Source organism: Procambarus clarkii, chromosome 4 (genome assembly GCF_040958095.1).
Source record: "Procambarus clarkii isolate CNS0578487 chromosome 4, FALCON_Pclarkii_2.0, whole genome shotgun sequence".
NCBI classification, from domain to species: domain Eukaryota; kingdom Metazoa; phylum Arthropoda; class Malacostraca; order Decapoda; family Cambaridae; genus Procambarus; species Procambarus clarkii.
The window spans coordinates 21,130,329-21,157,803 of NC_091153.1; the positions used below are offsets into that span (position 1 = coordinate 21,130,329).

The following is a 27,475-nucleotide window of genomic DNA, read 5'->3' on the forward strand; positions in this document are numbered from 1 at the left end:
CAAATCGGGCCTTGCATAGCAGGCCGAGTACGACGTTCTGGCTACTAGGTACAACATATATATATATATATATATATATATATATATATATATATATATATATATATATATATATATATATATATATATATATATACAATCAATCAAAATTATTGATTAGTAGACATTCACTACACTATTACTAAGTGTACAATTACAACTACAATGGATTAGTTAATACTGGGGAAGCCTTATCTGACTAGATGGCTTCAACATTAATAGGTGTAGAACACGTAAGCAGCTAGTCACATTCAGGTCTGGTGCTGATGGTGTGGTAATGGACAGGATGGGGTGGTCAGTAACGTCCTCTTGACGCCACAGTAGAAACTTCACTTCCCAATTACATTCCGACAAATCACACTTTAAATTTTGCGACATTATTGTTTGCATGTATATTAATAATGATCTTTAATGACTGAAATGAGAATATTGCTCACCCTGGTGTTCGTTTTTTGTATACGGCATAATCATAGCAGTAAATTACACAATGAGCTCTACGAATCATTTAGTATACTGCACGGACGTAATGCCTACACTGGTAACGACGGTGTTGATTTGTGTTGTGAAATTCTTCGATAATAACTTGTTTGGTACAAATCATGGAGATGACAGCACAAGTCTGAACTGTCCATGGTTAAAGTGGCTGATCCCTCCCTCCAAGTTCAAGTATGTTTATTGAGATAAGAAAGAAATACATCTCAAAGGGATAGAGTAGCTTAGGCTATTTCTACCCCCCTCTACTTCAAGTTCCTCAAGGGGCGCACAAATTCAGTGAGTACAAATAGACAAATAACATTACAAGAATCCCATTTAACATAGCAGGTTAATATAGTAAGCACAGCATATAATTGTTACACTCTTGGGGCAAAATTCCTGTAGCTCCTAAGTATACTGTCTATCATACCATTATCACACATCCAAACAATTTGATGTGGTACACTATTTATTTCCTTATTTCTATAGTTATCAATAAGTTGACACTCTAGTAACATAATGTTCTAAGGTGTGGGCGTGTGGCATACTACATAATTTACACTCCTTATCTTTTTCACTGACATCAACACCGTATTGCCAGATATATTTGTATCCTAATCTTAATCTCATGTAAATTGAATCCTTCCATGTAGATTTTCCTTTACCATAGGTGAAGGACGAATTTGTATTTATTATTGAATAATTCTTAAGTGTGCTACTACTGTTCACCATTGCCATTCTCTTTATCATTTCTTCTCCCTCTTGGATCATCTTGATTCTTGTTTTTATTTGTTTCAAGGTTAACTGACATACAACATCAAGAAGAGTTTTTTCAGTGGCTCTCCTTGCTATGTCATCAACTACCTCATTCAACAGTATTCCCACATGTGAAGGGATCCACATGAATCTTACTTTATACCTAGTTTTTTCTAATTTCTTAACATTCTCTCTACACTCTATTACAATATTCTGATATACTGGGAGTCTGCTATTTAAAGACTCTAACGCTCCTCTGCTGTCAATAAAGAAGCAAGCATTTTTACCACATTTGACTACTTCCTGTAATCCTGCTAATACACCTTGGAGTTCAGGCTGCGTTGAAGAGACATTGACAGTTAAGGGGCGTCCAATAACAATATCTACAGTGCCGATGTCAGTGTACTCCTTGATCAAAACTCCACATCCTGCCTTCCCATCCCTAACTACTAACCCATCACAATATACGTGTAGAGTGTTTTCTGTAGGCAGTTTTCTAATTATACAATCATATGTTGCCCTCAGCTCTCCTATTTCATACATACTTTTTTCTTTTGCAAGGGAGTAATTACTACATCTACATTACAATCCTCCCATGGTGGTGTGACTTTTCTCTTGGGCACAGCAATACACTCTGTAATAACATCATACTTTATAACATTAGAACATAAGTTATTCATATATACTCTCTTCTTCTTCATACACTGTTCACTACTTCCCACCTTTTGAACTGAGAGGATTAATTCATTAGCTCCCCCACCTCTCATTAATCTAATGGCAGAGGCTACATTTATCTCTACAATTCTATCTCCAATACTCTGCAGATTCAACTCCATCCTCATTATCTCAATCATAGCATTTCTTGGGCATCCTAAGATAATTCTCATGGCTTCATTTTGTACCTTCTCTATATTGCCCATCCTACCTTTACCAAAACAAGAAATGACATGTGCAGCATAATCAATAAGAGATCTTACAGTACTCAAGTATATCATTCATAGCACAGGGACTCCCACTCCCTTTCCACAGCATGCCAAGGCCTTCAGAGGTTGTTATCTCTTCAGACATTGACCCAACAGTCTGTTCATCTCAGCTTCCATTTGGCTTTCTGGGTTCATGTGGGAGGCTTATTAATTCAGTAGCCTCATGTATTGCACTTATAGAATTCAGGGAATATAGAGATGAGCTCTCTGAAAGTGGCTCTGATTCTGTTAAGGTATTATTATGTGAGTTGTGTTAGATGAAACAGTAGAAAATGAAGGTTGAACTTCAGTTGTTGATCCTGTGAAAGGGTCAGATATGATTAGCGGAATCTCCTCATTTTGAGGTAGCTCATGTACTTCATCTGTTCTGAGTGCTTGCTTGGGTATAGGTGTACCATAAATATGTCCTGATCCAGCAGGAACATTTTGTGTTGCAAGCATTTTTTTATAGTAAATCAACCTGGCCGGAATTTTGTCTTCAAAGTCGGCTAGGTCAGACATGATTAGATCAATGTCATCTAGATCAATATTACTAAATTGCTGGTTAGCTATCTTTGCTGAGATTTCCAGCGATATGAGATCAACTGGGTCTGTTTCCACCCAGTTGTCACATTGGTTGATTAACTCTGTCAAGTGACATTGTAGGCCTTTCAATTGTATTTTAGTTTTATCTAGTGTAGTCATATTGACTATGGGTTGAAACTTTATGGAGCTTATATAGCTACTTAGACAGCTATGATTCATGCTCTTAGGTGTAGAGCAGGTATGGTTATTAACAGCCTAATATTTTCTTGGTTAGGCTGATTGTAATTTACCTCGTTTGGAGGTTAGCTACCTACCTAATAATAAGTAACTAATATTTGAGTAGTACTAGAATGTCACTGTTGGAATTTCGACCGGTGAGCTCCTCAATTATCACCATTCGATCCAACAGTGAAATCCAACAGTGAACATCCAGTAACACTAAAAAAATACACGAAATAATATGATAAATACACAATAAATGTTTTGTGGATCCCACTCTAAATTAGGGTCAGCACAAATCTGAATAATATGTATGTACACCAGCACTGTCTAGTACAGTACTCGCTAAATAATTCCTACTTAGGAATGACTAAATAGTTTAGGCTGCATTTGTACAAACATTAGTACAATTAGTCTAAATATATCCTACCTCTGTTGGGCTGCCATAACTACAATAAATGTGGTGCAATAATGTGTAAAATAGTGCTGTGTTTTTGGAAATTTTTGTGATGTTATATAATATACACTTGTAAGAAATACATGTATGAGAAATTTAATGAACTCAAGATTATTAATTGTGTTTGGCAAGTATTCTACTGCTGTAAATAATGTTTAACACCTGACAGAACTTCCTAATTAAGGAATATAATGTTATCAGGGTTAGTAATGATTAATTAATTTATGGGATCAGTAACTTGGGTTAGTAAACAGGACCCTGAAATGTTAATAAATTTACTGACTTAGGTGAATCAGTACTCATAGGTTTAATGTGGTTTAGGCTATGATATGGACAGTCTGCTGACAGCTGTAAATGAAATATATGTGTATAGCCTAATAATGTTAACACACTAGTTGGTGTTACTAAATAAGTACTTAAATGGGGCCAGTAATTTGGGTGAATATACTGGACCCTAGATAATTATTGGTAAATCCGGTTCGAAGGACCAAAATTTGTGTGAGCAAACTTGACTCATGTAAATCATAAATTGATAATATTTTAATAGCTACGAAGGATCACTTTTTCCACTTTTTGAGAAAAAGTGGAAAACAAGGGTAGAGCAAGTGGTTAAAATATTTTACTCCATGAACTAGTGTCCTATGGATGTTTAAATTAATATTAAATTGAATATTAAAGGGACTGTATTATGAGTCAAATTCACTCACTCAAATTGAGGGTTACATGCTTAAAATTTAGTGCATCCCTAGCATTATTCTGGTGCTGGTTCTTAGCCAGAGTAAATACAATATGAAAGAAAATAAAGTTGATTATATAATAATAATTAGAGGTAAATGCACCTCAATATACTACTGTAATATTCAATAGTACAGTATATGGTAAATCAAAGGGTTAGTATAATTGATCTCCTCGGGAGATCACTAATATAACTACAGAGTTGTTACTACGGATGAATATGACCAGCTTAGCTGTAAAACTAGAGAGGTGTAATTGGTTGCCACACTCCATCGACGACGTGTTGCATCGAGCAAATTGTTGCACATGTAGGTGGGGAAGCCTATCACCTCGGTTGACGTGGACCCGGAACTGGAAAGCATTTACATTGTAGAAATCTTCTACATAATGAACTACAAGTACATCCAAAATTTAGGAATTCTTCCTATATGAAAATAATTGATATATATATGTTCAAGCACTGTAAAATTCTTCTACAGAAATAATGAATATAATCGCCTATATAGATTATAAAACTGTTAGAGAGAACACGTTCTGGATATTGTTATTTTATATACGGCCTAACGACAACTAGCCTAAATGTTAACTGTGGCCACATGATAACAGAAAGGAATAATGGTTGCCGAGCTGCGTGTCCGTTGATGGACAGAACTGGGCAATCCCTCGTCCTCCAGCTGCTGCTTGAAGGGCGTTGACTGTGGTATTGCAGTTATACTAGTTCTGGGACACGGCTGTGATGTACCAAATGAAGTGGCACCGCTCTACTGGTCGTGGGAGCGAAATAAGCAAGATCGAAACGTAGCTCTCTGTTGCACGCTGCTAATGGCGTCCGAGTCACATGGTGGCTGGCACGTTCTCGCGTCTTCTTCCTCCTCCTGATTGTGCATGCACGGCTCTAGATAGACATCTTGAGCGTAAATGGATATATATATATATCGGAATTAACTAAGGAAAGAAGAGATTGTGACGAGTATTGATGTCACGTTTAATTCTTTCATTTTAAAATATAACTTCGAGCAACATAAATTGGTTCATTAAAGTTATGCAGCTAAATGAGGAAATTAAAGTGAAATCATTTACATTAAAATAATTTCCACTAGAATGTTTAATATCAGCTAAATAAGGGAGTTCCAGTAATCAGTATTATGCTACGCAAATTAAATTTATTAGTAAGTAACTATTTTTAGTAAAAGGAATGATGAACTGGACTCTGTTATAAACCCAACTAAATGTGGAAAGAATTCATGTTTCTGCCTGTCGTTCCTCGCGTCGTCACTGACTAGAAATAATCTGGCAATATATTTAATATAAATCATGAGGATGATTAAATCTACAAGTTTGTGATTTTAGTAACTACTTGTGGTTAATACAAAGGTTGCATAAAAATACAAGAGATGTATAATGGTTGGATAATTTCCAACAAAAGGAGCGGGAACGCCCGACCATCGTAATAGGTCACTAAATCCTTATAAACGGCCAGAGAGCTGAGCTTAACTAGCGCCCGGTGAGTCGTTAAGAGCTTAACTCCACAGACGTCTGCTATCTTAACTCGCAGCATATCCAGTACCACTACCTCCACTGACGGGTACGACGCCCGTCCAGAGAATTCCAATCCAATAGTCTCCAAGAGCTGGACAGGGAAAAGTGGCTGACAAATGACGCCACCTGACGGCCGGAGGGCTGCACCCACCGGTCTGGACACACAGACAGCTAGGTCAAGACTGGGAGGCCCTGCATTATCAAGTGCCCAACCACTTTCTTTTGTGTGGATTCGCTCACTGGCCGCCAGAGGGCCAGGACGTGCTCGTTTGACCTGCCAGTTGTCGCCTGGTGCTGAGTGGAGGCGGGTGTGGATTGTGGTGTGGTGCGCCCGCTGGCCGGAGGGCCCGGCTGGTGGTATGGTGGTTGGTGGTGTGTCCCGCGTACGGCGGGTGGACACGGCATGCCTTGACTTCTCAGGGGATGTGGACTGGACGATTGTGGAAGTTGCTGTTGTCGATGTGCTTCAAGCGGATGTCCAGGATTTGATAGGGCTGGAAAAGCTTTCCCCTACGCGAGTGGCGATGACCTTCTGCAGGAGCTCGCAGGAGCTCGATGACCTTCTGCAGTACAAGGAGTTTGTGGCGCGTTGGGCCGGCCACTCGGTTCCAGTCACCGACACGGCTGTGTCTGTGGCTGTTTCGGATCCCTGGGGGGCCGTGCAGTACGTGAGTGTGCATGGTGTACCGGTGACGTTCTCTGAGGATGGGCTGCGGGTTGTGTTTGGAAAATATGGAGAGGTGCAGTTTCATCGTTTCAACCATCTGCGTACAGGTCGGCTGAGCGGGCTGCGTACGGGCATTCGTACGCTAGGGATGAAGATTACGTCACCGGTACCATCTCGTCTTCTGTATCGTGGGCTCTCGCTCAGAGTATTCTATCAGGGACAGACTCGCACTTGTTTCCGGTGTGGTGCTGAGGGCCATGTGGCAGCGAGCTGTGATGCTCCTCGGGCTGAGGCTCCCTCCGTTTTCTTGGAGGGTGACTTCCCCCCTTTGGAGACGCGGGGGGCTTCCTCATCGCTTTCTCGCCCTGGCGAGGTGCCTGGGGTGGTTCCTGCGGCGGGTTCAGCAAGTGCTCCCTCGGTCCCTGTTTGGTCGGGACATAGTACGTCTGCTTCCCCAGTGTGCTCTGTGGGAACGGGAGCTCCTACCTCGGGGGTTCCTCGTTCGGTGGTGGCGGAGGTGCATCCACGGCCGGAGGCTTCTGTGCGGTCCTCGGCTGCTGCTGTTGGTGTGGTGCCTGCTTCCCCTGCTGAAGATTGTCTGCTGCCCGGGGATGCTGGGGTGGTGGGGTGTGTGTCCTCCTCCCTGCCCTCTGACTCTGCGTCGACTCCCTCGTCGTCTACGAAGGTCGCCTTATCCAGTGGTTCGTCAGCTGCGATTGCCTCGGCGTCCGTGGTGGATGCCCCCTGTGAGCTGGAGTGTGCTCTCCCGCTTTCTGGACCTGCTCCTTCTGCTCCGGTCTCCAGGCGTGGTGGTAAGCTGTGGCCCCATGCTGTGGAGGTTGCTGCTGTGTGTGCCCGTGCTGCTTCGGCTTTGGGCCCGCCCGCGTCGGGTTCTTCTGGAGCACCCCTTGCTGGGGGTCGTTGTACCGACGATCAGCAGCCTCATGTGAAGCGCCGTCGTTCGGCTCAGGGTACATCGCCTCGTCGGTTGTGGGCGGAGGGCGGTGTTGCGATGGAGGTTGCGGGCGAGGACATCGAGGAGGTTTCTTCTGTGGTGCCTCCAGTGACGGCAGCTGCGCCTCCTGATGGTGGCACCTCTGGGTGGGTGGCTCATCGCGGTGACCGGGACCTGGTGGTCGTGTTGTCTAAGAGTACCTGTCGGGGGTCTTCGGCCCTTGTTCCGGTTGGTGGGGGCTCTGCGGATCCGGCAGAGGGCTCGTCCGTGGGGCTGGGTACGGCGACTGGCGGTGTTCATTGTGATCGCCCTGGGGTCCAGGCTGAAGTGCATCCTGTGTGTCGCGACGGGTTGGGGGTGTCCTTAGGTTGTTCCGATGGCGCCCTCTGTAGTTTGTGCGTCCTTGAATGTTCGGGGTTTGAATGCTCTTGGGGTCCAGTTGGGCCTGTTGGATGTTTTGCAGGAGCAACGTGTGGATGTGGCTCTCATACAGGAGCATAATGTGCATGATGTGTCTGTGTTGCAGTGTCTAAGCGTGCATTATCATGTGGTGCTCAACTCGCCGAGGACGCCTTTCGGGGGGACCCTTATGTTATTCTCTCGTAAGGCCTCCTTCTCCGTGCTTCACACGGAGTTGAACGAGGATGGGCGGGTGTTGTTTGTGCGGGTGGAGTTTTTGGGGGTCGTGATTCCGTTTTTGACGGTGTACGCCCCCTCGGGTGCAGCGCGTCGTCGGGAGAGGGAGGAGTTTTTTCGGGTTGGGCTTCTTCCTTTCTTGCGCCATGATACGCGGGGCATGATTTTTGGAGGGGACTTCAATTGTGTGACGAATGCGCGGGATTGTTGTAGCGCCCGTCCGCAGAATGTCTCGGGTGCGCTGCTGGAGGTGGTGCGTTCATGTGGTTTCCGGGACGCTGCCGTGCTCTATGGTGGAGGGTTGTCGTTTACTTTTGCTGCACGTGGGGTGCGTTCGCGCATCGATAGGGTGTATGTCAATGGTGGGGAATGTACGGTGTATGATTTTCGCACTGTCCCGGTTGCATTCTCCGACCACAGTTTGGTGGTGGTCCGGGTTGGGGTACCCAGTCAGGTGCGGGGTGGTGGAAGCTAAACTGTGGGTTGTTGCGTTCTCCGCGTGTTTGTCGTCAGTTTCGGTGTTGGTGGGTCGGGATTCGAGCCCGGCGTTGTGAGTTTCTCTCTGTCTTGGAGTGGTGGGAGTGGTGTAAAGAGCAGTGTCGTTTGTTTTTTCGCGTGGTTGCTAAGCGCAAGGCTGCTGGGCGCTTTGGGTTGCTGCGGTTGTTGCAGGCGCAGCTGTCGAGGTTGTATGTACGGTACGATGCTGGTGTTGATTGTTTTGATAAGATTGTGGACTGCAAGGCGCGTATATGCGGGTTGCGGAGTGAGTGGGCGGAGGGTGTGCGTGTGAGGGCTCGTGTAAGTGAGAGGGTCGACGGGGAACGGATTTCTCCATTTCTTTTAAGTAAGGTATGGGCCGCGCGGGACTCTGTTCTTTTTACGGCCTTGCAACGGCCAGATGGGACGGTTGTTTCGGACACTGGTGGGGTGTTGCACTATGTTCGGCAGGAGTTGGCTGCGCTGTATGCAGAGGTGGCTGGGGACGCCGCACTTGCGGAGGATTTCTTGGGTCGGTGCCTTCCTGGGTTGTCGGTTGCGGAGTGTGCTGGTCTGGTGAAAGAGGTCTCCTTGGCGGAGCTGCTTGTGGTGGTGCGGTCGTTTCGTTCCGGGAAGGTGCCGGGTTCGGATGGTCTTCCTATTGAGTTCTATGTCGCCTTTTGGGATGTGTTGGGGGATGTTCTGCTGGAGGTGGTCCAGTCTTGTCTTCGGGAGTGTGTTCTGCCTATGTCTCAGTGCATTGGGATTGTGCGGCTTCTCCCGAAGTCAGGCGATCTACGGTTATTCTCAAACTGGCGGCCCATTACTTTGTTGAATGTCGACTACAAGATCCTGTCTAAGGTCTTGGCTGGTCGGTGTCGCAGTGTTGTTGCGTCTGTTGTCTCTGTGGAGCAGTTTTGTGGTGTTCCAGGTCGTTCCTTGTTGCATTGCAATGCATTGTTTCGAGATGTGCTCTTGTACGTGTCCGACGCTCGCTTGTCGGCAGCGATGCTTTGTCTGGATTGGTCGAAGGCTTTCGACCGTGTGTCGCTCGATTTTGTGTTTCGCGTGTTGGGGAGGCTGGGATTTCTGCCCTTGTTTGTTCGTTGGGTGCGTATGTTGTACGCTCAATGTTGTAGTCGTGTCTGTGTAAATGGGTTTTTGAGTGATTCTTTCCCTGTGCGTCGCTCGGTGCGGCAGGGTTGTCCGCTTTCGATGCTCCTGTATATCGTCTTTCAGGAGCCGTTTTTTCGGGCGATCAAGGGATGCCCGTTGATCGTCCCCCCCCATTTGCCGTCGGGTCTTCGGTTGCCTATCTGCGGTTATGCAGATGATACCGTCCTGTTCCTGGCCTCGGAGGGGTCGGTTGGGGCGGTCCAGGTTGTGGTTGAGAGGTTCGAGTTGGCCACTGGGGCGCAGGTGAATCGTGCGAAGTCCGGTCTTATGGGTCTTGGTGGGTGGTCCTCTCGCCTTGTGTGGGTGGGGTCATGGTTTCCGGTTGTCACTTCTATGCGGGTTTTGGGGCTTACCTGGTTCGCTTCCTATGAGAGGTCCTTGGCTTGCAATTGGGATATGGTTTCCCGGAGTGTCGGTGTTGCGATTGGGTTGCTGGCTGTGCGCCCGTTGACGCTTTATCAGCGGGCGTTGCTTGTGAATTGCAAAGTTTTGTCCTGGGTCTGGTTCGTGGCTCGGGTTTTCCCCCTGGATCGTAAGCTGGCTTTCGGGTTGGAGCGCCAGGTTTATCGTTATGTGTGGTGTGGTCGTTACCACCCAATTCGCCGGTCGACGTTGGTGTTGGCTGTGCGGGAGGGTGGGGTGGGCATTCCTGATGTGTTCACGAGGGCTCGGGCGCTCTTTTGGGTCTCGTTGTGTCAGGGGTTTGAGTTGGGTGGGGGGCTCAATGGTTTGTGTGTTTATTATTGCTCTGTTAGGTTTAGCTATTTGGTGGATTTTGGTGTTTGTCGGGAGGCGGCGGTCTGTACCCCCCCGGTTTACTCTTGGGCGGTGGCAATTCTTCGGGAGGTATGCCGTTGTCCGGGGTTCCTGTCCTTGTCGGTCAAGGCGGTGTATCGGGTTTTGTTTCGTCGTGTTCCACCGCGGGTGGAGGGTTTGTTCCCGTGTTGGGATTGGGGGGATGTGTGGGCGGCACTGGGGGCTCAGTTTCTGGCTCCGCAACAGCGGGAATTGTTGTTTCGGCTCTTGCATTTGTCGTTGGCGACTAATGCACGGTTGTGCATGCTGGGTTTGGGTGCCTCTGATGCGTGTGTGCACTGTGGGCTCCCTGAGACGCAGTTGCATGTCTTTTATTTTTGCGGGCGGTTGCGGGGTTTGCTTGATTGGTTTCGGGACGTGTTAGTTGGAGTTTGTGGACCTGGGTGTCGGGGTGACCTTTTGAGATTTTTGTTTTTGTCCTTTCCGCGGAGGTCGCGCCGTGTTCGTAATACGCTTTGTCTTCTTGTTGCTGACTTTGTGTATTGTGTGTGGGTGGGTCGGAGGGAGGGTTATGGGGTTGCTAGGCTTTTGGGGTTTTTGAGGGGTCGTTTACGGTTCACGTGGTGGTGGGTGCAGCGTGCGTTTCCGAGCGAGTTCCGTGGTTGGTTCACGGGTGGGTATGTGCGTGGGGTTGCTTTTGGGTGAGTGGTCTTCTGTTTTCATCCTAGATCCCCGGCCCTCCGGTGGGCCTCCTCGGGGGAGTTGTGCTGGGTGTGTGTGTGGTTGCTCCTGTGGTTGTGTGTTCGGTTTGGTGTGTGGGGTTGAGTGTGTGTGTGGGTTTGCTTCTATGTTGGCTCCTGCGTGGGCCGTTGCTTGTACCTTGAGTGAGTTGCATGCGGCTGTTTTGTTACTCATTTTGTTGGTTTGATTGTTGTTCTTCCTGGAAGTGTGATTGTTTAGGGTACATGTATCTCTGTGTTTCATTGTTCGCCCCGATTCTTTCTTGGGGTTGTCATATAGTAGTGCCTGGGCCTTGGCCATGGTTTGTTTTTATGTTACTTATATGATTTGTGTGCGATGTGCTTATGTTTTGTGTTATTTCTGTACTTGTGTGCATTGTGTATTTATATGTGTGTCTGGTTTATTCTTTATATGTTAGTTGTGTCTTTCCATGTCCGTATGCGTCCGTTTGTTGTGTGTCCGTTTCTATGTTTATGTGTATTCGGACTTGTGTCCCTGGAGTTTCTGGGGTCTTATTATGCAATGTTCTCTTCTATGCCTGTTTATGATTATGTTTTTGTTGTTATGTTCTGTTCTTAGGTTCATGTCATGTATATATTGTGCTTACTTTGTATATTTCTTTTATAAAAATAAATAAAAAAAAAAAACTCCACCACGTTATGCGGCAATTGGTTCCACAAATCAAAAAAAAAAAAAAACTTTCTTTTGTGTGGTTGGCCATTATATTCACAGACCCATTATTGTGACTCATCGTCTGCACAAGCAATCTATCCAAAAAATCCTCCCCACAGTTACAACTCGATACTCTATTATGATGCAGACACCAATCCTAACTCGTTAAACAAAATTATAACCGAGGCTAAAACCATAATTACCAGCGACATTCAGTGTCATACAACAATGCTATATGAAGAAATTAAGAAAGCTATATAGCAAGGAATTATATGTAGGAAAGTGTATTCAGCAAATAAATTCATCAAATCCATAATATAAAATACTGCCTGAAGTATTGTAGCATCAGAAAAAGTTGCTGGACCGTTGGCATGCCCACTGTTTGTGGTTTTGCTTCAACGGCCGCAAACTGTAGGTTCTGACGGGTAAATACATTATGCAGTCAGTCATTGCCTTCACACAGACAGTACTCAGAGGAAGCAAGGTACAAAGAGCAAAGGGCTTCGAAGCTTCACATAACTAATGTGAAATGTTACAAAATACACAGCTACAGCGTTACATTTTACAGATAAAGAAAATGCAGCAGTTGGCGTGTGGGTGGGAGGGACGGACGAGGCTGTGGAGGGCGTGTGGACCTGGGTCACCGGAGAACCTATGCCCAGAGGGCCACCCTTCTGGGGGTCAACTGATGGGTAAGATTATTCACTTTCATTAACAGTTTTAAATATATGTTCTTTATATAACAGTAGACTTAATTTTTATATAAAGTTTCCCATCATTGTCTTATCTTCCTCCTTGTGTATAGTTCGTGCCAGCAGACTCATGTCTTATCTTCCTCCTTGTGTATAGTTCGTGCCTGCAGACTCATGTCTTATCTTCCTCCTTGTGTATAGTTCACAGCCAACTCATCAGTGTTAAGACAGAAAGGTTGCCAACTCATCTGTGTTAACACAGAAAGGTTGCCAACTCATCAGTGTTAAAACAGAGGTTGCCAACTCATCAGTGTTAACACAGAGGCTGCCAACTCATCACTGTTAACATAGAGGTTGCCAACTCATCAGTGTTAACACAGAGGTTGCCAACTCATCAGTGTTAAATCAGAGGTTGCCAACTCATCAGTGTAAACACAGAAAGGTTGCCAACTCATCAGTGTTATCACAGAAAGGTTACCAACTCATCAATGTTAACACAGAAAGGTTGCCAACTCATCAGTGTTAACACAGAGGTTGCCAACTCATCAGTGTTAAATCAGAGGTTGCCAACTCATCAGTGTAAACACAGAAAGGTTGCCAACTCATCAGTGTTATCACAGAAAGGTTGCCAACTCATCAATGTTAACACAGAAAGGTTACCAACTCATCAGTGTTAACACAGAAAGGTTATCAGCTCATCAGTGCATGTTACAATTAATCTTTCATTTGGTTTAAACACATGTTGAGCTAATATGGGTGTACTCAACTAGTATGGGTGTACTCACCTAGTATGGGAAAGTAAGGGTGTACTTACTTAGTATGGGTGAGTATGGATGTACTCACCTAGTATGGGTGTACTCACCTAGTATGGGTGTACTCACCTAGTATGGGTGTACTCACCTAGTATGTGTGTACTCACTGTTACGGAGCCCCCCCTCTAATTTCTCCCCAGATCTATTATTAAGAGTAATATCTACTAGACCTACTGATTTTCTGAGATGCAGGGAGTCTGTTGATATATGGGGCGACCAGATTGGCCGCCTGATAAGGGAGAAATTAACATTTATAAGTTGTAGGTAAAGGGGGAAGTGGCTCCCTTGATCCAAACAAAATGGTACCCCCTACATGCAGATCCACCATTTTGTGGACGGCGCCAGCCGAGTGTGGATTGGCTTACTTAGGTCACGGGCGACCAACCAGAGCCCGCCGTGACGCCACCGAGTGCCCCTGGCGGCGCCTGCGGTGGTAACGTCAGCGTTGATCTGACTGTGAGAGTGGAAGGACGTTTCTCGGTAAGCTCTCGTGAATTGGAGACTCTGGGAGCCTTACTCAGTGGATTAAAGCTAGCCATCGCAGCCCACCATTGTTATTGGAGACCCTGTGCTTCCGGGAAGGAAGAAGAAACCAAGTTTATTGAGCAGAGAAGTGCCAAAATTTGAAGAATCGGTCGGCGACGACGCTGGTGGACGCCGCATGATGCTTGAGGGTCTGGGTGGTGTGGCGAGCAGGCCTGCTGTGACCGGGTCACACCCACTGAGAGCGTTGGAGGGACGACACCGATCCTAGAACAAGGAACAACACCTTGTGGAAGGAACGAGTGTATGTATACAGTGAATAGCTCAGTGCCCACTGGATGAGCCAGGATTGGAATATCTGAAACTCTGGGTGTGGTTCGGCGACGACACGAAGGCTTCACGACTCCTGGGGACTTGTGGAACGTTCCTGGATCGTCAAGGACCGACTCGGGAAGCGTGGGAACCTCACACTATCGAGGGACAGGCGTCGTGAGCTAGGAATGTAAAGATAGATCAATTTCCCTCCCATTACCCCTTTGTTGAGTAGGCTTGATAGGCCACGATTTTATCTATGTATGTTTCAGTATAACATTGATACATTAGTAGAAGGATAGGCTGCAGGGCAGCTTGTATCTAGGACTGTTGAAGAGGACAGTGGACAACGAAGGACGACGAAGCAGGTGGAGAGGAGATGGCCGACGTTGACGAAGCGGACCCTGTGAGAGGTTGTTGTTTGTTGTTACAGATTCAGCTACTTGGAACAAGTTCCAAGTAGCACGGGCTATGGTGAGCCCGTAACTTACCTGGCACAGGAGCGGGGCAAGTAGCACGGGCTATGTTGAGCCCGTAGTGGACTTACTTGGAACAGGAGCGGTGCTGTGCTGTGAGAAGGTGTGAGGTTCCATTTTAAATCTGCCCAGCTGAAGGAGTTGCATGAGGTCGTGAGAGGAAAGTTACCGACGATCTCAAGATTATTTATTTTATATATCCATTTATATTATTACTTGTATATGTGATCATGCAGCTTATGTTAGTAAATATCACATATTTTATCATTGCATTTAAGTGCGCCTCCATAATGATCTATATGAGCATTCACGATGAATATCATAGTCCCACCTAGTGAACATCACGTTTTCTATAGAAGTTCTTAGTGGCTGGAGAATGGTAACGCAGCACAGACATATATAAAAGTTACCCTAGGCTATCCGTCCAGTATTAACGCTGTGGGAGTAGCAACACTTTGGCAACAGGCAATAAAATATAAACCCATTGAACTGTACTGCTGGGGTGCAGAAATATCAACCCAGCTGGCGACCTTGTTAAGACAGAGAAATGCAGGTGGGAAAGGAATTCCTGCACCTTTTTGTCAGGCAGGCAAGACTCAGGGTACGTGTAGTTAAAAAGGAAAGCCTGAGTCTTCCTTCACTTCTCCGTGGGTCTAGGCCGCAATTGATACATGCAATTTCCCCGTGGTTGACTGAAGGGCTCCCTGGGTGAATCAGCGGCACCCCCAAGGACGGGACCGAAGACCTGCGGTGGTGGGTATTACTGGTCCTCTCCTGTGGGACAATATGACTCTGGTGAGTCACGTGAATCGAAGAGATTGAGTACTCTGTCTTCTGAGCCCATAGCAACCCCCCTTGCTAGCGGAGCCCCAGCCACTCCCCGTAACATCACCTGGTATAGGTGATTATGGGTGTACTCACCTAGTATGGGTGTACTCGCCTAGTATGGGTGTACTCACCTAGTATGGGTGTACTCACCTAGTATGGGTGTACTCACCTAGTTTGGGTGTACTCATCTAGCTTAGGTGTACTCACCTAGTTTGGGTGTACTCACCTAGTTTGGGTGTACTCACCTAGTATGGGTGTGTTCACCTAGTATGTGTGTACTCACCTAGTATGGGTGTACTCACCTAGTATGGGTGTTCTCACCTAGCATGGTTGTCCTCACCTAGTATGGGTGTACTCACCTAGTATAGGTGTACTCACCTAGTATGGGTGTACTCACCTAGTATGAGTGTACCCACCTAGTATGGGTGTACTCACCTAGTATGGGTGTACTCACCTAGTTTGGGTGTACTCACCTAGTATGGGTGTACTCGCCTAGTATGGGTGTGCTCACCTAGTATGGGTGTACTCACCTAGTATGTGTGTACTCACCTAGTATGGGTGTACCCAACTAGTATGGGTGTACCCACTTAGTATGGGTGTACTCACCTAGTATGGGTGTACTCATCTTGTATGGGTGTACTCACCTAGTATGGGTGTGCTTACCTAGTATGGGTGTACTCACCTAGTATGGGTGTACTCACCTAGAATGGGTGAGTATGGGTGTACTCACCTAGTACGGGTTGAGTATGGGTGTACTCACCTAGTATGGGTGTACTCACCTAGTATGGGTGAGCATGTGTGTACTCACCTAATATGTGTGAGTATGTGTGTACTCACCTAGTATGGGTGTACTCACCTAATATGGGTGAGCATGTGTGTACTCACCTACTATGGGTGAGTATGTATGTACTCACCTAGTATGGGTGTACTCACATAGTATGGGTGTACTCACCTAGTATGGGTGAGTATGGGTGTACTCACCTAGTATGGGTGTACTCACCTAGTGTGGGTGTACTCACCCATACTAGGTGAGTACATGTCTGGTGTTTACCATCTCTAAACACAGTGTTCCATATGGTATACATTATTCATACATGGGGGAAAACATTGTTATTTATAACTGAATTTGTGTTCTCTTTTTATATTATGATGATGCTTCTTGTTCTTAATTGTTCATGCTCTGTTTGTCTACACGTGATATAACTTCTTTATAACACTTCCCATCTTTTGTTATGTTACGTAGTTTATTGTCAAGTGGTTTGAATTACGGTAGTTCATATTACTGTAATCTATATTGTTATTATAGTTAATAACTTCATTTTATATTTATCCAAGTTTATATTGCTGTGTTTTATCTTACCTTGGTTTGTTTTACCTCAGTTTATATTTTCGTAGTTTATATTACTATAGTTTATATAACCATTTTACTTTACTGTAATTTATGTTACAGTTGTTTATATAATTGTAGTTTATGTAACTGTCGTTAACATTACTGTAGTACATTACTACTGTAGTATTTATTACTGTAGTATATGTTACTTTATATGTTTATATTACTGTAGTTTATATTACTGTATTATCTATAACCGTATTTTATATTACGTTATTATCTTTAATGATATTTTATATTATTGTAGTCTATATTACTGTAGGTTATATTTCCGTTGTTTTTATTGCTGCATTTAACATTGCTGTAGTTAATTTTAGTATAGTTTATATTATAGTAGTTCATGTTTCTGAAGTATATAACGTTATATTAACTTTGTATAGTCTAGTTTTTTAGAACTTGATAATTACGCACCAAACATACGGAAAAATGTGTTTGTAAGAGTAATGGACGGTGTGTGGTGTCACTAGTGTCTTAACATAATGCTTGTGTTGCAGGTACAAGCCAGAGCCAGGTAATGGTCGTGCCGGGAACTGTGGCATCCTCTGGCATCCTGACAAGTACTACTTGCATGATGTTCACTGTACCTACACTGATGCTGTGCCTCTTTGTCAAAAAAAACTGTAATTGAAACCTGAAGTTTTTGTTTACATAAAACCAAGGATAATAACATTTCATTCACTTGAACCATGGCCAGCCACTTGAGTTGGACGGTAGAGCGACTGCCCTGCTTCAGACAAGTGTGCGTTCAATTCCCGACCGTCCACGTGGTTGGGCACCATTCCTTCCCCCCGTCTCATTCCAAATCCTTATCCTGGCCCCTTACAAGTGCGATATAGTCGCGATAGCTTGACGCTTTCTCCTGATAGTTCTCTTTACCTCACTTGCACCATCGGAGCCTAGAACTCGCTTGAGTGGAAGACATATATACATATATATGGATGTATACCTGCTTGGCCATAGCACAGGGGGGGGTGGCACTCAAGGCACAGTGAGGATAACGACATCATCAAGAGGAGCCTCACCACAGCTGGATGCCCAGCTGAGAGAGAGCCCCGTTACCTAATGCCCCGTAACTCTGATGCTCCTAATGGTCACCCAGATTGTATCATAGTGAACCCCTGGAAGAATGGCAAGCAATTGGTGTGGGACTACACGTGTGTATCAACCCTGGCTAACACCTACATTGACTCCAGTGTTGCTTGTTTGGGTTGCACATTTTTAAGTGGTTTACACTACCGTAGTTAATATTACTGTAGTTTATGTTTCTGTAGTTTATATAACTTCCTTTTATTTTACTCTATTTTATAGTGCTGTAGTTTATACAAATTCATTTTATTTTACTTTATTTTGTATTGGTGTAGTTTATAAAACATTTTATTTTACTCTATTTTATATTGCTGTAGTTTATAAAACATTTTATTTTACTCTATTTTATATTGCTGTAGTTTATCTTACTGTAGTCTATTTTACAGTAGTTTATATTTTCATAGTTAATATTACTGTTGTTTATATAACCATTTTATTTGACTGTAGTTAATGTTACTGCAGTTTATATAATTGTAGTTTATGAAACTGTCATTAACATTACTGTTGTATGTACTACTGTATATGTGACTGTAGTTTAAATTACTGTCGTTAATATTACTGTAGCTTATTTTACTGTATTTTACACTACTGTAGTATTTATTACTGTAGTATATAAATTGGGCATGTGAAAGCAAGTTGCCTTCACATGCTCACTTGGGGACTGTCAACTCCAAAGACCTCAGTATATAGGCAAAACATCAACGTCTCTTTCTAGGCGATTAACAATGCACAAACAACAGGGCTCCATCAAGGAGCATACAATCACCCACAAAATAATATAAGCACGATCTGAGTATATAAAATTGTCTTTGAAAATGTAAGATGTGTTCTTGCAAAACGCTTCTTGGCGTCAAACCATAAATAAACGTGTGAAAAAGAACTTTGGAGAGTTAATTTTTCAACTTCCTCTGACAGTGAAGAAAAAGATAAGAAATATTGAGAAGATTCGTGTTACAATCGTTAATCTTGCCCTTTCGGTCATATTCAACAACAAATATATATATATATATATATATATATATATATATATATATATATATATATATATATATATATATATATATATATATATATATATATATATATATATATATACGGAAAATCCACAGAGAAATATAAAATGAGGTGAACGTTTCGGCTCTGTTAAAGCCTTTGTCAACACCAGACTGACTAAGGAGAAGGGAGAAGGGGAGGATATATAGGCCGACACCTGACCAACCCATCCCTAGGGTTGGTCAGGTGTAATTAACCAAAAACAGGTATAGCTTAGCTTAGAATGGTCAAAGAGGATTAAGCGGTCAGAGAATAAGGATGAAAGATCAAAGAAAAGCCTCATGAACACACAATATATGAATATACAATTATAATGAGACATTGTAAGCCTCTCTATCAGAGTTGTTTCTTAAACTGTTATGCAATATTATAACTTAAAAATGGATCAAGTTTGTACATTCCAGTACTAACATTAAGAAGATTTGGACACTGACTGATTAGAGCAGACTCAATCAAATTACGTTCCACGAAATCCCCACAATTGGTAATGCTTTTTGCCCCATTCCAGTTAATATTGTGATCGCATAAACTCGTATGTAGATACAATGCATTAGACGTTTGGGCAGTTCTAATACTATAAGCATGTTGTGACAACCGCAATTGTAAGGACTTTCCTGTTTGTCCAAGGTACACAGAATCACAATCATTGCAGGGAATCGAATACACACAACCTGCTGTATCAGGGGAGTTTTTTATTAAATTGGATTTGATCGTACTATTAGTGAACACCAAATTTATATTAAGTTTCTTAAAAATCAGAGACAATTTTTCAAGTCCACTCGCATAAGGTACCACCAATGAGTTAATAATTTTTGGTTTCGCCTTAGGGACGTGATTATAAAACGTACGCTTGGCTTGTACAAATGAGAAATCCAAAAACCTCTTAGGATATTGTAAACTCTTCCCAATTTCATATATTTTAGCAATCTCTTCATCAAAAAACTCAGGGCTGCAAACCCTCAAAGCTCGTAGAAACATTCCTGAAAATACTGCCTGTTTAACTTTACTATGATGATTCGAATAAAAATGAACATACGACCCCACGTTGGTAGGTTTCCTATACACATTAAATTTGAACTTTCTAGTGACTCTATGAATCATAATGTCCAAAAACGGAAGAGTACCATTCTCCTCAGTCTCACAAGTGAATTTTATTGAAGGTACCAAAGAATTGAGTTCATTACGAAAAACTACCTGGTCTTTGTTGCACGGCCATAAGCACAAAATATCATCAACATACCTATACCAAACCACATTAGCCGGGATAATCCTGGATAAGATTTTTGTTTCAAAGAATTCCATATACAAATTGCTTAAAACTGGGGACAGGGGATTGCCCATCGCCATACCAAATGTTTGTTTGAAAAATTTTCCATTAAAACTAAAATAATTGTCTTTTATACACAATTTAATAAGTTCCAATACTTTATTGGTCTGCAAGCTCAAATTATATTTAGGCAGTTCCTCACGTAGAAATTCTAACAGATCATCAACAGGAACTTTAGTGAATAAAGAGAAAGATGTGGATTTTCCGCATAAAATGATCAGTGTTTTGTGATCGTCAATTGCATATATATATATATATATATATATATATATATATATATATATATATATATATATATATATATATATATATATATATATATATATATATATATATATATTTTTTTTTTTTTTTTTTTATAAAAGTTTGTGAGGGTACCACCTCTGGTGCCAATGTGGGGACCCATAGCCTCGGAGAAGAAAATAAAAAGTATTCAGAGGAGACCTTGTGGTTTCTCACTGAACACTAATATTATCTTCTCCTACCACCCCCATTCTTTTGTATGTACACATATATATTTACTTTATTTGAACTTTGTTACAAAAAAGGGAGTTACATATGGGTTACAAAGATGGTTGTCATAGGTTGTCGAGTTCCTCCAGCTCCTCAGATGGCGGGCAGGAACCCTGGATGCAGTGCGCATTTCCCCTCTGTATCGCCACACTGAGGCGCTGGAAAAGAAAGCTTGTAGCTCTCGGGTCCCTTGTTGTTTCAATGAGCCTAGAACCCAGTTCCTTCAAAAAACTGGTAGCACTTTTACCCCAGGCGCCGAGCGTCTCAGAAGCAATGGGGACAAAATTGTAGTGGTGATCCAGTTCTCTATATTTACGGGATTTGGCTGCTTCCCTGTGGGTGGCAGCGCCACCTGGTTGTGCAACACTGAGGTTAATGTAGGTGTTAGCCAGGGTTGATACGCACGTGTAGTCCCATACCAACTGCTTGCCATTCTTCCAGGGGTTCACTGTGATACCATCCGGGCGACCAATAAGAGCATCAGAGTTACGGGGCGTTAGGTAACGGGGCTCTCTTTCAGCTGGGCATCCAGCTGTGGTGAGGCTCCTCTTGATGATGTCGTTAACTTCACTGTGCCTCGAGTGCCATCCCCCTGTGCTTTGGCAGAGTAGGCCATGGTGGCCGTACCTGTCAGCCACCACCTCGCCGCAAATACACCTATATCTGGTGTGGATTGGGGCAGCAAGGCGGAGGGCCACAGCAATTCGGAGAGCGTGTGGTGTGAGACGCGTGCCAGTTGCCGACATTGGGGTTGCTAACAGGAAATCCCCTGCATGTGGTGCTGCTACTGCTGTGAGGCGAGCAATGTCGTGTTGTGTTGTTGCAGCACCCAGGCACTCTGCAGCAACTTGGTCTACAATGGGACCATCCCAGCTGCATTGCTTGTGGGATTTTGGGGATGGTGGTTGAGGTGATTGGCCTGCACGAGAGGCCCACTCTGTGGCACAGCGTGTAAAATTGGGATCATGTACACCTGCCAGCTGATGTAAGTGGGCAGGTAGAATTTCCTTCACAAGGTCGTCGGATGCTGATAAGGAGGACAGGAAGGCTGGAACAGCGATTTGCGTTGCTGTACGAACTCCGAGGCCCCCAAGTCTTACGGGAAGAGAGGCTTGTTTCCACTGTAGGTCATCGAGAGAGAGGTTAAGGGCTTTTTCTAGCATTGATTTCAGTAACTGGTCATACTCACTTAGTTTTTGGCTACTGTAAGATGGTGAACACCTCAGAAAGTAGGTTAACCTGGGGAGGGACAGACATCTGGTGATGAGGTAGAGTGCATCATGAGCATCAATATCCTCAATCCTCCCATCCATCCTCTTAAGGTCGGCGATTTTCTTATCAAGGACCTCATCGATGGCTTTCAACCCCAGGGGAGCTCCTAGGAGTGTGCTGTCTTCAGGTTTAGTTTTATGGATATTTGGCAGAAGACCCTCTATTCTCTCTACGATGCCCTGGTTGGAACATATTATTTCACATTTAGAAGGGTTCAGGGTGAGGCTTAAAACTGCACCTTGCTCCTGGATTTTTCTGATGTCCTCCAGGAGGGAGTCTTGGGAACCAGCTAGGGTACCATCATCCAAGAACCAGATGTTAAGCTCGCTGGACAGGACCTCTGTGACTTGTTTGATGACTAAGCAGAAAAGGAGAGGAGCGAGGGGGTCACCCTGTTGGACGCCTTCTCGCGAGTCAATTTCATGTTCGCCAAAAAGTAGCTTAAGATCCATACTGTAGCATGAATGTACAAAAGGGTAGAGGGAAGGGAAATGACTATGAACCGCACGGAGTACAGCATCCCTCCGCACCAAATTGAAGGCATTTTTGAAATCTAGCTTGATAAGGGCTTTTTCGTCTGTGATGTTGGCGATGAAGGCTCGAGCTGCATGGGCTGCCGCCTCACACCCTTGTGGAATGCCAAACCCGAGCTGTTTTGGCTTCAGCATGTTGGCCGCTGCATCACTAACTGTTCTTGCAGCTGCCTTTGCGACGAGACGCCGGAGAGAATTGCCCACAGCTATTGGCCTGATCCCTCCATCCTTTTTCTTTAGAGCACAGAGAGATGCTCCAAAAAAGATAGGTCTTATGGACGCTGGTATGTTGCCAGCTAGACATGTGTTGGTGAATCTGGTTAGTTCCACCAAGAGGTTCTTTGCAATGTCACCCAGTGCAGGGTTGAGCATTTGCTTGAGGTGGTTGGGTTTTAGTCCTGTGAACCCACCTGCTGATCCTGTAGGGAAGGACATGGCTGCTTTATGGACCACAGATTCAGCCACCCAGAGAGGTTCTGCTCCGGTAGCCCCCACTTGTACAATGTCGTCCTCACGCAGAGCCCTGGGTGGGTGTTTCTCCCTTAGGGCTTGAGCTGTTGCGGCATCTCTGTCGGCAATTGAGTCCTCACTGGTGATGACTCGTATTGCGCCAATAGTGTTTCCTTCTTCTATTTTCTTGGTGACGGATGTTCTGATTTTTGATGTCTCGGATATGCCACTGTTGCTCTTCCTGCCGTGGGTGTTTCTCGCGCGAGTGGGAAGGCGCACCTGGTTGTCCTCCCTGGGAAAATCATTTATAGCTTTGATGACTGAGGCAGCTAAGGTTTTGTCTCTCCTTGCAGGGGTGGCTAGACATATGTTGCCAAACATTAGGAGGTTGTGCCATGCTTGGGTCGTTCCAGGAGAGTCGTTGACCTTTCTCAGGAGGGCAGATAATTTGGCTGCTGCATGGGGGCGGGCTGCTTTAGGGATGTGTTGCAAGGTTCTGGCCGATGTTGCTTTGATAGCTTCTAATAAATTTTCTGTGGGAATGAAGGTCTGGGAGGTGTTTTGCCTTACGGGCGGTGTGGGCTGTTGATTGGTGTTCTCCCTGGGAGGGCGCCCAGAACCCAAACACCTGGCTCCGTTGTGGTAATGAATGCGCACATTATCGTCACTCAACCGGATATAGCATACCCGGTCACACGTCTGACATCTACCTTGTCTACCCCTGTTTGATGGCTCATCTTGGCTTGGAGAAGCCTGGCTATCTGTTGGGAGCTGCGACATGGGCGGGCGCTGGGCTGGCGCTGGGCGGGCGCTGGGCGGGAAGGTGGACGGCGGGTGGAGACTGGAGGGTGGGCGACGGTTGGAGGCTGGGGGGGTGATCAGCTGGCCGTGGCACTTACTACTCAGGTGAGTGGTAATACATATACCACCTCTATACAAAGTGTGGGGTATACACCCACTACACAATATGTGGGTATACACCCACTACACAATATGTGGGTATACATTGGGTGGGTGGGTAGCGTAGACACACATGGGAGCCTCCCGGCTTCTATGGGCGGGTGGCAAGGTGGCCTCGTGGGTGGGGAGGCGACGTGGTGGGGTGGGTAGGAGGGGGAAGAGCAGGTACTTCCCGGCCTGGGCGCTGGGTGGGGGCGGGGGTCAGGGCGACACTAACACTGGTATAATTTCCCCGTATATCACTGCACAATAATGAATGAATCACACACTTGTAATCTGACTCACTGCACGTGTGATGTACTCACAATATGATAGATATGTTGCGCCAATTATCGCTGACAACGTAACTTGTTCCGCAAAACTTTCAAAAAAGAAAAACACAAAACACTGTATATATATATATATATATATATATATATATATATATATATATATATATATATATATATATTATATATATAATATATATATATATATATATATATATATATATATATATATATACATATATATATATATATATATATATATATATATATATATATATATATATATATATATATATATATATATGTGTGTATATATATATATATATATATATATATATATATATATATATATATATATATATATATTAAATAAATAATATATATATATATATATATATATATATATATTATTAAATATGACCGAAAAAGTAAGATTAATAATTCTAACACGAATTTTCTCAATCTTTCGTACATTACGCTTCACTGTTGGAGGTAAATCAAAAATCAATTCTCCAAAATTCATTTTTATTTCTAGTCTGACGCGACACGGGCGCGTTTCGTTGAACTTATTACATTTTCAAAGACTTTAGTTCACAAATACACAACTGAATAGAACTTGCGTATCTCCGATTTTATATCTACATTTGAGTGAGGTGGAAGGGGTGATGTGGCATTAACACAAGACAGAACAAAATGTGGTATTAATAGGGTATTAATTTCATCAACACAAGACAGAACAAGAGTATTAATAGGGTATTAATTTCATCAACACAAGACAGAACACGAAACAATGGATATTGAATAGAAGTGTTTGTAGAAAGCCAATTGGTCCATATTTCTTGGTGCTTCTATATTGGAGCGGAGTCTTGAGGTGGGTAGAATATAGTCTGCAGTCTACACTAAGGAAACAAACATAGGAATGTGCCTAAATGCCAACAGCGACTGCCCAGACAGGTACAAGAGGAGTGTTGTTAACGCATATGTCGACCGTGCTCTCAGCCACAGCTCAGAATGGAAGCAAGTCGACGAAGAACTCTGTAGGGTAAGGCAGGTCCTAGTCAATAACGGCTTCTCCAATGGTTTCGTCGAAGACATCATAAGAAGGAAAGTGAAAAGCCATGCAACCTCTGAAGAGACAACTAACACAACACCTATACCCCCTATTAGACTATTTTACAGGAACTTCTTTTCCACAGCTCATAAAACGGAGGAAAGGGTCCTGAAAGATATTGTTAATAGAAACGTTATCCCTACAGACAAAAATCAGAGGATACAACTGACGATTTACTATAAAACCAGAAAAACGGCCAGCCTACTCATGAGAAACTCTCCAGACACAAAACAGAACGCTTTAAAAGAGACTAACATCGTCTATGCCTTCAAATGCCCACTTGGGGACTGTAAGCTCCAAAAAACCCAGTATATAGGCAAGACAACAACATCTCTTTCTAGGCGTTTAACGATGCATAAGCAACAGGGCTCCATTAAGGAACATATAATCTCTTCCCACAACCAAACCATCGTCAGAGAAATCCTAGTAAACAACACAGAAATCATCGATAGATACAGCGATAGCAGGCGGCTTGACGTTTGCGAGGCACTACACATCAAGAAGTCAACACCAGCAATCAACAGCCAATTATTGCACAACTATATTCTACCCACCTCAAGACTCCGCTCCAATATAGAAGCATCAAGAAATATGGACCAATAGGCTTTCTACAAACACTTCTATTCAATATCCATTGTTTCGTGTTCTGTCTTGTGTTGATGAAATTAATACCCTATTAATACTCTTGTTCTGTCTTGTGTTGATGAAATTAATACCCTATTAATACCACATTTTGTTCTGTCTTGTGTTAATGCCACATCACCCCTTCCACCTCACTCAAATGTAGATATAAAATCGGAGATACGTAAGTTCTATTAAGTTGTGTATTTGTGAACTAAAGTCTTTGAAAATGTAATAAGTTTTACGAAACGCGCCCGTGTCGCGTCAGACTAGAAATAAAAATTAATTTTGGAGAATTGATTTTTGATTTACCTCCAACAGTGAAGCGTAATGTACGAAAGATTGAGAAAATTCGTGTTAGAATTATTAATCTTACTTTTTCGGTCATATTTAATAATATATGTCTACAGGAAAGACTGCTACCAAAATATACTAATATTAAAGCGCACGACCCAGCAGCAAGGAATCAAGCCTTCACGATAAAATATCGCCAGGATCTGATTCGTGATCAGATATACAAGGCAGAGAATGAAATCAAAGACAACAAAACGCAACTACTTCATACTACAAACGAGTGGAGAAATAGCAACATCGACGATAGTATCCGTACCCGCATTGAACAACACCTCGACATCCTCACAGACCAACATCACCTCAGCACTGAAACAAGGATTATCAAGAAACTAACAACATTATATGGAGGACCTATGGCAATTCCACGACCAAGAGATGGCTTCCTGAACCTTGCAGGAATTAACCTCACTGAGGACCAAGTCACTCTCCTAAATCTGGGCATAAACTGTCATGTTATGTCCAGACCGAGTGAGATGGCCCGGAAAGTAGAGTTGGAAATTCTGTTGGACGACATATTCGACCTCGAGACACAAAAGAAGGTCACTACCAAAGATACCTTACAAGCAGAACTTATTGCAGAAGGAGGAAAGAATCGAGGCAACTACAGAAGCACCATACTGTCCCCCGAGCTTAAAGCGGCAGCTAAAAGCCTTCGTGAGAACAAGGAGATAGTTGTCAGGAGAGGTGACAAGTCGCCAATATATGTCATTCTTAAAAAAGACGAATATCTGGCGAAAATGAACATCATACTCTCTGACCAAACTAAGTTCCAAAGGGTAACGAAGGACACTACAGCCGAATTAAAAGCAAAGGTCAACAAACTGATCGAAACTGTGAACGCCAAGAAATCCGGACTCCACCTGCCAAAGATCATTGGGGAATATAAACCTGGATATGCGTATGGAAATGTCAAGACGCACAAGCCTGGAAACCCACTTCGGCCAATCATTAGCCAGATACCCACACCCACGTACAGACTGGCGAAGCGACTCAACGGCCTGCTGACTCCTTATGTTCCTTGCGCCTTCAGCCTGAAGTCTCCAAAGGAATTTGTTGACTTACTGCGGGGCACACGGGCCACAGGGATAAGAGCCTCGTTGGACGTAGAATCGCTGTTTACCAACGT

The 27,475-nt window shown here is 43.8% G+C and overlaps 1 protein-coding gene across 1 annotated transcript in view; it reads left to right on the plus strand.

The window, feature by feature from the left end:
- Nucleotides 1-18,766, plus strand: part of LOC123751021 (uncharacterized) — a 78,672-nt gene extending 59,906 nt beyond the window's left edge. Inside the window, exons 5-6 of the mRNA XM_069333209.1 lie at nucleotides 12,376-12,499; nucleotides 17,295-18,766. Of these exons, the coding sequence (XP_069189310.1) occupies nucleotides 12,376-12,499; nucleotides 17,295-17,424 (254 nt within the window). The 3' untranslated portion in view covers nucleotides 17,425-18,766. The remainder of the gene's footprint in view (nucleotides 1-12,375; nucleotides 12,500-17,294) is intronic.
- Nucleotides 18,767-27,475: the final 8,709 nt, after the last annotated feature.